This window comes from Cajanus cajan, chromosome 5 (genome assembly GCF_000230855.2).
Source record: "Cajanus cajan strain Asha chromosome 5, NIPB_CcT2T_4, whole genome shotgun sequence".
Classification (NCBI taxonomy): domain Eukaryota; kingdom Viridiplantae; phylum Streptophyta; class Magnoliopsida; order Fabales; family Fabaceae; genus Cajanus; species Cajanus cajan.
Window position 1 is genome coordinate 50,974,864 of NC_138521.1, and position 12,902 is coordinate 50,987,765.

Sequence of the window (12,902 nt, forward strand, 5' to 3'; positions counted from 1 at the left end):
TCACAAGTTTGGTCCTCCTATTTTAAAATAGAGATATTTAATCTCTTTAATTTTAAAAATACAAAATTTTGGTCCTACTTTTATTAAAATTATTGCATAATAACATATTATTCACGGTTACTTTTTCCTATTTTAATGATAATTCTTTGGCAATACTCCCCTATTTTATCTAAGTGTGCAAAAAAAGGAAAAATTCAAATTTAAGTGAAATATGCACAATTATGTAGCAATTGGACCACAACAGTGTGGACAACTAGCTCCTATTAAGAAGCACGATTATGCTTACTCTCATGCATGGCTATGCTTGGCCAATAAAAGCACGCCTTTCTTTTGAAGCACACTTGTGTCTCTCGTATCATACAATGAAGCACCACCATACTTACTAACATTCACAATCGTGCTTAACCAAATGAGCACACCCTGATTGTCAAGCAAGCATGCTAGTCATCAGTAAAGCACGTCATATATGCATGGCTATGCTTCTCATGTGCATGATTGTGTTAGGAGTCTGTCTCAAATTTTGTTGATTATAAATAAGAATGTCATGAAACATTGTAATCATCCAATTTTTAATCCATTCTTTTAGTTTTAGTTTTATAATTTCTCTTTTTCTTTCATTCTAGGGTTGTGATAATGATAAATTCATGAATTTCATCTTGTTAAATTGTCATATCATTTTAACGTTTCCAATTCTTATTTTAGTTAATTGAAAGTTGCATGATCAAACTCTTTTAATTAACAGAATCTTAAAATAATTGAATTATTTAAAAATTGATACAATCAAGTTGTTTTCTTAATTTTCAATTGAATTCATTTATTAATTCGCTTATGTGTGCATATATTTTGTTTTTAGAATAAAACTCTTACAATCAATTTAGATTTTTCTTAAGACTGCTAGCTTCTTGGAATCATAGTGTTGTTAACAATTTCAGAAGTATAATTGGTGACATGTCTCATCAATTCATGAATTTTATCTTGGGAGGGAAACAATAAGTCACAACTCTAAAGTTTTAATCTCTGAATTTTTAACAAAAGCTTTATAGTCTTGTTTTCAATTTATAAATTTACTTTTTCAACTTCTCAATTTATTCAAATTCTTAAAAGTCATGCTTAAGTTGGTAATTGCTTGAACCTAGTTCTTTGAGTTCTATATCTAGTATTTATCCATTGTTACTTGTAACGACCCGGCTGGTCACTACACGCACACCCCTGTACACCTGAAACGCCAGACAAAAAGGACAAGTATATAAATATAGGATCTAGAATATAAATATATACAAAGTCCCTATCCGACTAGAGTTAGAGTGTACAAAAACAAAATACATCATCAACGACTACACCAAGTAGCTGAAAACAACAAAACATCAACAAAGATCCAGCTCCGCCTGTCAGTTGCAGACTCACCACTAGCCACTTGCCTATCCCTGCTCTGCTCCCATACATAGTATGATCATCGCAGTCCAAACCACATGGAAACAACAAAGGGTAAGCTAGTGTAAAGAAATCGACATACATATATAAATATGTAAATAAAAGCATCTACAACTATCAGCACACCCGTACAGCTTATACTACACCACAACAAATTCAGCAATATCAGCACCGCTCAGCGGCTATAACAGCACCACAATAGTGGCTAACAGCACAACATACAGCTCAACAATAAACAGCACAGCAAAACAGCTCACAGCACAACATGACAAAGTCAGCATACAACACAGCTAAGTAGTATTCAACACAGCTTACTACTCACAACTCAGCTCATTATTCTAGAGCACAACCATATTATAAATCAGCATTTAAAATCATCAATAACAGCCCAGCTCAGCATAGCGATATACACCTATTACAGCTTAACATCATTTTTTTAGCATTTACACCTAGTCAGCACAACATATTTATCAACTACATCTCAGCTCAGCAATTACATCATAATTCAGCAACTATCAGCATATCATTCAGCTCGACTCAAACAATAAGGTTCAGCATTAGCATCACACAGCACAACACAACTTTTCATCACACGACATTGGCAGCATTAATCAGCATAAAACCATATTATCAGCAAATTCAGCATATAACTTCACATCCTCATACGCGCCCGGCGCACTCATGGTCGCGCCCGGCGTGGCACAACCAGAGGGCTCCAGGGCCAGCGCGCCCGGCGCAAGCATGCCTGCGCCTGGCGAGACTCAGCCAGAGAGTCCAAAGCTCTCTCGCGCCTGGCGCAATACCCAATTGCACCCAGCGTAGGCCAGGCAGAGACTCCAAGGAGTCTCACACGCCCGGCGTGCCCCAACCCGCGCCCAGCGCAGGCAAGGCAGAGACCTCCCTTGGTCTCGCGCACAGTGCAAACCAAATTGCGCCCAGCGCCCTCGAGGCAGAGACTCCCAAGGAGTCTAACGCCCAGCGCGACAAGGGCCGCGCTCAGCGCAACACATCAATATCATCATTCAGCTCAATAACATTAATCATTAACAGCTTAAAACAGCATGATCAACAACTTCACAACGCACAACATGTTCAACACATAATACGACCCAACCATCTTGTTTACAACTCATCTATCTTGTCAACTTACTCACCCAAACAACACCAATACACCTAAGCACCTAAAACAACTTTCAACTTAACCAAATCACTAAAAGTGAAATGGCAACCTTCACGGAAAACAGCGCATCAGGAGTTATACTACTCCTACCATACTCATCCTTGTCTCATATGAAATATAAGAAGATTTCCTTCAACTCTCATGAAGACACCAAGTCCTAATTCCTTCATCTACCTTGTTAAAAATTCTAAAAACCGCAACAGCTATAAGTAATGCTGGCAGCTTGACCCCTCTTCACTAAAACGGCCATATCTGGAGTTCTAAAACTCCCTTTTGGGTGATTCCAGCGCCATTGGAAAGCTAACATCCAAGGCTACAACTTTTATGAAGACTATAAAGTCCAATTCTGAAAATCAAATTAAGGCCCGGCGCGTTAAAATCGAGCCCGGCGCAATTCTCAACCAGAGACCTACAGACTCTACAGAGGTCTATTGCGCCCAGCGTGGTTCTCCCCGAGCCCCGGCGCGATTCACCTCGGGATTCCCCATTTCAACTCAGGCCCAGTGCGAAGAACTGCGCCCGGTGCAAATTCAAACAGGAACCCTCCCTAGTTCGAAAATTTCACCTAAAACCTGCAAAATCAACACCCCAGGCACATGCAATCGGTCCAAAACATCACATTTTCATCATACAACCCAAAAATACCAACTTTTTCAACATGCAACCACAAACAAGGAAAGATCACCAAATTTTCATCAAACCCCGGAAAACCCCGAAACCCCATCTTCAGCAATTTCAGCCAAAAACCATCAATTATCCAACAGCAAATGAGTTCCTGGACTCAGTTACTGCCAAAAACAGCGAGAACCTAGCTTCCCTTACCTCGGTGAGACGATTACGAGCTCCAGGAAGAAGAAGAGAATCCGCACCCAGCTAGCTCCAAACGGTTTCAAGTTTGAGAGAATGAACCTCCTTGTTCACTCACGGCTTCAGCTAGAGAGGAAAGAAATTAGCCACAAAGGTCAGAGAATTTGTGAGGGAGAAGAGAGTTTGGGAGAAAATAAGTGAAAGAGAGTGAGAGTGAGAGTAAAGCCACGGGTCTCACATTACTACTACGATAAGGTACACTTGCTTTAAACGCATTTCACATGCAACAACTATCATTCATTGATCGTTAAATTTTAATGTTTCTAGTGACCTGTTATTACTTAAGTGATGTGATATTTAGTGATGTGACATATATAATTAAAAATTAAAAAAAAAATTATTTACATGTTTTTTTAGTTTGTTTTATCATTAAAAAAATGTCATGCTACTAAATGTCACATCATTTAAGTACGAGTAAACGTTAAAAATTTAACAATCAATAAACATTAAATTGATGGTAGGATATTTTTTTTGTATTTAAAAATAGAGGAACTAAGTGTCTCTATTTTAAAATGGAAAAACCAAAATTATGAGTTGACAAAAATACACAAACTAAAAGTACAATTTAGTAAAAAAAAAAATTGTACGTCCAAGAGTTTAGTTCAAATATACATCCAACATATACTTCCTCTGATCCGTAATAAGTGTCGATCTAGATTATATTATATATACCAAGAAAAACTAATAAATAGATGAAAGATAATAATAATTTTACAAGTATGACCTTATAATTAATCTTGTTTACTAGAAATGATGCAACACAATTACTTTTTACATAATACAAGGATGTATAAATAAAAAAAATTAGTAATTAGTACTACGTTAAAAAATTAACATGACATATTTTAAAATATTTTTTTTCTTCTAATATGACACTTATTATTATATAGTAAAAAATATAATTGCAAAAATATAAAATTATAAGAATAAAGGCATGTAAATGCATTGAATATACACAATTATGACAATAATTTATGAGAATTAATGATGCAATTATGACAATAATATATGACAATATAACACAATTATGACAATTAATGATGCAATGATGACAATCACGCAATAAAGAACACTCTCAATTCTAGGATATGAGCACTAGATACCACATTATATTAGATGATTCAATTGTCATTCATATTGTTTTTACGAATCTTTGAGTTGATTTTGTTTAAAGAAATAAAGATAAAATTAGAAGAAGATAAAATAGTACACAAACGTTAAACTAATAGCAATAGCACAAAAGTTGAAAGAGTATGGAACAAATACAAAAACAAAACATACAAGAGGAAAAATAAATAAAATGGAAAGAGATGCCACACTCTATAAAGAGTGATATATAACTTTAGTGAAGATTAGCCACAAAGGTATGATAATCTTTGATAACGAAAGAAGGTTCAATCTAAGAACCCAATGAAGACATAACTCTTAAACTCATAAAAGGAGTGAAAATATATTATTATTCATAATGGTGAAGAAAAGCAAAGGGAACATATCCCTTATTTAGGATAAAATAGCACCTCCTCCTAATATACTATAAATGGTTGACGAGGTTTAGCATAAGGAAGGCAACAACTAGCGCTTAACTCGGTGTAATTAAGCCCATGCCCAATAAGGAGGCAACACCTTTCCTAGTTTCTCTAAACTATGCATAGTTCAACCAAAAACAATAGGACCAGTTGCAAAATTACCAAAAAATATAATAAAAGAACCAAACTAAAAATAAGATGTGCATTTACATAATTAAATAAAAACGTTAATTTGAAAACTATTTAATATTTTATTATATTAATTTAAATTAATATATTTATAAAAAAATATATTAAATATTAATTTTAATATATAATATTATATAATTTTTAATCTATACAAAAATTTATAAAATTGATTTATTGTATTAATTGACGTTGATCAATTACTAAAGAAGTTATCATGATTTAGATTATTTAATGACAAACTTGTAATTAGTACTGATTTAGACGATTTTAATATTAAATGGAGATAAAAAAATAGATATTTTTTAAAATTTATTTAGTTATATATATATATATATATATATATATATATATATAATAAGTTCATTTTTTCAGAACTTAATAAGTCTAAATTATACATAAATAAATAAGTTGAAAGTTTTATAGATAAAGATAGATTTTTTTTTTTACCTAAAATAAACTTATTTAATTTGTTTTTATTAATAAATAAATAAGAATCTAACAAAAATAAATAGTTAAATTATTGAACATATGGATGATAATTAATGTCGTGCATAAGAAAGAATTTCAAAATTTGATATAGGGTAATTGTTATTCTTGCCATGAATCCATAAAATTTGTTAATTAAGGATAATAAAATATTTTATATTGAAATATATAATAATTTTTTTAGAAAAATATATTTTTGTGATTAAAAATTTAATATATCTATTTTTTTTATAAATTAACATTTCTTATAAATAGAGTGACAATATTTTTTTTCCAGATTATATTTAAGTGTTACTTTATAATTTTTATTAGCGATTTATTTAATATTAGAGAAACAAATGATATAAATTATTAAGATAATGATAATAAAATTATTATTTGTTTTCTTTTGTGTCTCCTCTAAATTTCTATATTCATCTAAAATAAAAATATTCTATGAAAATAATGTTTATTTTTCTTATAAGAGTAAATTTATTTTTTATTAAATATATTCAAGTAAAAAAATATAAAAAATTTGTGTGGTAATTAATCTCATTTCTCTTAATTTAGATTCTTTCCTAACAACACACAATGTACATATATAAGATCAAAACGGTTAAAATAAAAATAAAAATTAAAAAATAACCTATATTTGTAAACTAAATTATGACATCTTTAATGATTAAAAAAGTAATAAATCTTTCAGTAAAAAAAAAAGAGTATATTATAATAATAATAAAAAATTAAGATAATTTTGTCATAAAATAAAAGTAATTAGACAATAAAATAAAATAAAAATAAAATATTAATATATTTTAACATATTAGACATAAACAATCATTACAAGAAATGTTAAATACAATGATATACATAAGTATTATTATAGGATGTGTGTTACTACTTAATAAATTTTTTTCTGTAGTGAATTAAAATATAATATATATATATATATATATATATATATATATATATATATATTATAAAAAGAAAATGAAAAAGAGTAAAATTTTAGTGGGCACACTATCATGACCATGGATCTATCCTGATTCTTGCCTTTCTATTTTGTTTGACTTTTAATTTTTTTATGCAGAAAGAAATATAATTAATATCTTAGATTTTATAAAAAATATTATGTGATTTTTAAATATATAATTTATTTTTCATATTAATTAGATTCTCTCTCACCTATAATCTTTTTATATTTTTCTTATTTCATGATAAATAATTAAAAATATAATAGAAAAAATGTTTTAATGTTTAATTGATATGGTAAAATAACAATCAAAATAATTTTTTATTTTATTTTGTTAAAACATAAAATAAAATGAAGAGAGTATTTGTCTTTTATGTATTTAATTAGATAATATTTTAGAGTAAGTGTGTATCGTTACTCTGAATCTGTAATTGGTTTTAATCGAATAAACGTTTTTGTTTAATAAAATGGTAACACGATTGTCTTATTTTTGTTAAACTTTTAGATCTCATTTGATTATTATTTTAATCAAGAACTTGTTAAAAGGATTTTGATATCAGAATTTTTTACGAATTCATTCTACGATACATAATATCAAATATTAAATTGAAAGAGTGAGTGAGAAATATCGACTTGCTTGTGTACAGACGAATTTACTTTGAGAATATATATTTCGATCACAGAATTTGTTTGCACATAAATTAGAAGTATTATTTTTTTTTATAGCTTTTCTTTACTAGAAATAAAATATAAATTTTAATAAAATATTTTATATTCAAAACATTCTTAAAAGTTTGTATTCAAATAAGCTTAAATCGTGACTCAACGCTTAAATTGCCATTTGAAACGATTTATGGCCTTTGCTGGTTGTATCTTCTTCTTTTCTTTTCCTTTCCCTTGTGTAAGTTGTGTTAGCTCAATCTCATGTTACTAGCTGCACTGCCGCAACCAAAAGTCCCACCGTCGCAACGAGGAGTGTTCTTTTAATCCCTCTGGGATCCATGTGTGCAAGGAGGGCTAAACACTTAAATTAAAAAAATTATAATTTTATTTATCTACTTTTTTTTTTTTTGATTCGTCCCTGGAGTATCCAGGGCCGACAGTAGTGACTAATCTTCTCGCTACGTTGGAGGCACCTCAAAGGATGGATCAACCCCTACCGTTGAACTACACACTTGTAATTATTTATCTATCTTTAGTAATAAGAGATCTAAACCATTTATTATTTTATAATTATATCTAACCATGAAATTTGGTGATTCACGGGTGAGACACCTATTCAGATACTTCACCCTAGATCCATTTTTTTATTTTTAAGATTTTGGCACAAAATATAATTAATATATTTAATTTTATAAAATAAATTATATAACTTTTGAATATAATTTTAAATCTTTTGAATTTTCACTAACAATTAAAGAACGTATTAATAATAATTAATGTAATATAATAAGAAAAATATGTTTAGTAGTATATTGATATTGTAAAACGAAAATTAAATTGTAACAAGCAAGAAATACAAAAATATCAAACAAAATAAAACAAAAGAAGTAAATCATAATATCTTTTAATGAAATCAAAACATGTGACTTTTTAAGTAATTCTTTAAAAAGTAAAAATTACATCATACAAAATAAAGTTAGTAGATATTCTTGTCTTTTAAATACATGGTCGGAGTTGATCTTTATTTCACGTATATGGAAAAATGTTTGTCAGAAAGAATTAGCTCTTTAAATAAATTTAAATATATTGAACTTGAGGAAATAATCCATATAACTTCCTAACCAGATGAAGATAGTGATTAAAAATAAATAAATAGAGAGTTTTTCATATCTATAACATACATATATATAGTAAAAAAAATTGTGATTATTTTAGATTACATTATGAATAAACTTTAAGAGCATTCAGTGTTTCTCTTAACTTGCAATAAATGGATTTACCCCAGAAGAAGTCAACTGCACTCCTCAGCATTTGGCATTTGAGTCATTAAAATGGGACTTGTCCTTGCGAAACGACCGATCGCAAGTTGCAACATGCAAAGTTCCCAAATGGCGATGGCGAAGCGAAAGAGAGCATGCACAAACCCAAACCCCAAAGGTGGCGGTTGCGGGTTTCCCTTTGTGGTGGGAACCACCCTGTGCGCTCTTCTCACACTCTGGGTCTTATGGTCCATCAAGGAACAACTCAACAAATTTCTCCTCATGCCCGCCGCCACAATCCTCAGGCGAGAGTACGAGGTTATCCTCGACCCTCCCGACAGAACCTTCTACGACGACCCACACCTCAGTTACTCCATCGAGAAGCCCCTCAAAAACTGGGACGAGAAGCGGAGCGAGTGGCTCCGCCTCCACCCCCGGTTGGCCGCCGCGCGCGACTCCGTTTTCCTGGTGACGGGGTCGCAGCCGACGGCGTGCAAGAACAGCATCGGGGACCACCTTCTCCTGCGGTGTTTCAAGAACAAGGTGGATTACTGCAGGATCCACGGGTGCGAGGTGTACTACAACAACCTGCACCTGAACACGAAGATGGAGTCTTATTGGGCGAAGGTCCAGGTGGTGCGGTCCAGCATGATGGCCCACCCGGAGGCGGAGTGGATCTGGTGGCTGGACGCGGACGCGGTGATCACCGACATGGAGTTCAGAATTCCGGTTGAGCGTTACAAGGAGCACAACCTGGTGGTCCACGGGTGGCCAAACGTGGTGTACGCGGAGAGGAACAAGAGCTGGACTGGGTTGAACGCCGGGTCGCTCCTCATCCGGAACTGCCAGTGGTCGATGGACTTGATGCAGGTGTGGGCCCAAATGGGCCCAATAAGCCCCCACTACGAGGAATGGGGGAAGGTGTTGACTTCCGTGTTCAAGGACAAGCCTTTCCCACTCCCGGACGACCAATCCTCGTTGATTTACTTGCTGTGGAAGGAAAGAGAAAAATGGGGCGTGAAAACGTTCCTAGAGGAGGGGTACGAGCTGGAGAGTTATTGGTTGAGCAAGTTGGGGAGGTTTGAAGAGATAAACGAGGGGTACATTGAGATGGAGGAGGAGGTGAGGGGGTTGAGGAGGAGGCACGCCGAGAAGGTGGCTTTGTGGTACGCCGACTTAAGGGAGCCTTACCTTAAAGAGAGAGGGTGGCTGCCCTTGAGCCGAGGGAGGAGGCCCTTTGTCACGCACTTCACCGGCTGCCAACCCTGTACTGGGGATCACAACCCTCATTACAAGGGGGACACGTGTTGGAAGGAGATGCGGAGGGCTTTGAATTTCGCGGATAATCAGGTCCTTCGGAACTATGGTTTTGTCAGGAAGTATTTGACATCCACGTCCGTGCATCAGGTTCCCTTTGATTTTCCCCAGCGCGATGTCTTGCGCTGAACACTCTCTCTGCTCTTCTTTCATTTCTCTAATTCAATTAATACAAACTTCACCCATACCAGAATAAAACTTAATTACTTGTAAATTAGAATTCTACTTACAAATTAAATTAATCAATTAAATCATAATTATTGCTTAACCCCAATAATATTTAATATATAAATCATATAAAAAATAAAATATTTTTTATATAATTTATAATGCTAAATAATATATATATATATATATATATAAACCACAAGTATCTTTTATTATTGATAATTCTGTTTAATTAATTCAAATAAAATTATTATAAGTGCTAAAATTCTCACAATAAATATCTAACATACCACTCTTTAAGGTGAAACTATCATGTGTCAACTGATCAACGATGGAAACAAATAAAATTTCTTTATATCATAAATAGTCAATTATAATGTTTTATTTTTTATTCATATAAGTTCAGACCTTGAAAAAAAAAAGTAGCATTATTAATAAGCACACATTAAATTGAAATTAATATATACCACATTTAAAAAATACATGCCAAAATTGACTTTTTTTTTTAATATACTGTTTTTTTTATTTATTTATTTAAATAACTCAAAGTGATAAATATTTACCTAAATATACCACTTGTTTTTTTAGGTGAGAAATCGGTTACTGGGTAACCGATTTCTCAAAGGCCCTTTTTTTTTTTTTTTCGTTTTCTGTTTTTTTTTTTTTGATTTTTAAGTTTTTTTTTTCCAGATTTATAATTTCTTTTTAGTTTTTCAGTTTAAAATATATAGATTTTAAAAAAATTATAATGAAATTGTAAATAATTAATTTAGTTATTATTTTAAATTTAGATTATAAAAATGTATTTAAAATTAAATTTAAAGAATAAAATTAAATAAAATTAATTTTAAATAGAATAATTTAGTTAAATTTTTAAGTTATTTTAAATTTTTTTATTAATTGTAAATAAAATAATATAGTTAAGTTTTTAGAATAAAAATAAATATACTGTTAAAATAATGTTTATTTATTTATTTTTTTTTTAAATTTCTCTTGAGGGTATGATTGGTTTTTTTTTTTTTTTTACTTCCATAACTGCTGCATGGTTTTTCATTTTGTTTTTTATTCTTCACACCTTTTCCGTTTCTTGTCACTCTCTCGGTAATACCTTCAACTTTTCACACTTCAAGGCTTATGAGGTATGAATTTTTTGTTTTCATGGCTTTCCATGGCTTCTTCTCCATTCTTTTGTCTTCTTTTCAAAAAAAAATTTCTTCATCTTGTCTTCTGATTTTACTCCTCTAATCATTATGTGGTCTGTGTTTTACAACTCTTACTATTGTAGTCTTCTTCTTATTCTTTCTGTATATTTTTTCTATTTATTATTATTTACCCTCTTTCTTTTTCTTCAATTTTTTTAAAAATTCTTTTGCCAATATGAGTTTTGTTTCGTATTAAAAGTTTGCCCTTTAATCGTGGAATGTATGAGTTTTGTTTCGTATTAAAAATTCTATTTAGTTTTCAGTTTTAAATTTTAAGTTATTTTAAAATTTTGTATTAATTGTAAATAAAATAATTTAGTTAAATTTTTTTTTTTGGTTCGTCCCTGGAGTATCCACCGCCGACAGCAGTGACTATTTAGTTAAGTTTTTAGAATAAGAATAAATAATAAAATAATTATTAAATAAATAAATGAAATAAATATGAATTTAAATTAATAAAAAAAAGACAATTTTTATTTAAAATGATAGTAAACAAAATACAATATTTGGAAGGTTTGATGACATTTTAAGCTTGGTGACTTGAACTCCCTTGACGATAAGGACATTTCTTCTTTATAATTAAATTAATTATTTAAAATTTCATTATAATTTTTTTTAAAATCTATATATTTTAAACTGAAAAACTAAAAAGAAATTATAAATCTGAAGAAAAAAACTTAAAAAAAAAAAGGGCCTTTGAGAAATCGGTTACTGGGTAACCGATTTCTCAAAGGGATTTTTCAAAATTTTGGAAAAATTCCTTTGAGAAATCGGTTACCCAGTAACCGATTTCTCACCTAAAAAATCAAGTGGTATATTTAGGTAAATATTTATCACTTTGGGTTATTTAAATAAATAAAATAAAAAAACAGTATATTAAAAAAAAAAAGTCGCCAAAATTTCAAGAATCGGAAAATTTGGACCTGTTTACGTGTTTTTATTTTTTATTTTTTACTTTTTAATTATAAAATTGTCAATTTTTATTTATTTATATATTTCCTGTATAAATACTTAAAAACAGAAAACAAATGGAAAAAAAATATGATACTGTTGTAAATAAAAAGTGATAACATGAAATAAGAACGCAAGAAAACGTAATCTACTCCATTGATTTCAATAATGACAATATTATTGTTGTCGAATATAATAGTGTAACTATTTTGAATAAGCACAAATTATATTGGAATTAATAAAACCAATTAAAAAAAATGTAACATAGAAATAAAGATCAATCCTTAATAAATGTAATGAAAATGTGTTCTTCAAAACCAAAATTTAATTAAATTCATAAATTCTTTTTTACTTGATTTTGAAAATATATTATAAAAATGTTTTGAAATTGAGTTAAAAGTCATGGACTAAGAAGTTCTTAGACCACAATTTGAATATTCTTAGTTTTATATTTCAAAAACTCACAACTAATTTTCGATTTTAGTATTCTTGGTTTCTATTGATATTGATGTTACTATTATTTTTATCAATCACCATAAAAAGAAAATTAAGATTTAGATGATGTTAATATTAATTATAGGGATCACATAAATATTTTGTACTCGTGATTCACGATGATTTTAATATTAATTTTATTAGTATAGATTTTAATATTAATTGTAAAGGTGCGAAAAAAATTAATATTATTATTTAAAATTATTTAGTTATATA

At 30.4% G+C, this 12,902-nt stretch overlaps 1 protein-coding gene across 1 annotated transcript; it reads left to right on the forward strand.

The window, feature by feature from the left end:
- The first annotated feature begins 8,585 nt into the window (after window positions 1-8,585).
- Window positions 8,586-10,134, forward strand: LOC109810550 (glycosyltransferase 6). Its single transcript, XM_020374033.3, has one exon. It carries the CDS (start codon window positions 8,626-8,628, stop codon window positions 9,997-9,999), a length of 1,374 nt encoding a protein of 457 aa, XP_020229622.1. The 5' UTR covers window positions 8,586-8,625; the 3' UTR covers window positions 10,000-10,134.
- The last annotated feature ends 2,768 nt before the right edge of the window (window positions 10,135-12,902 follow it).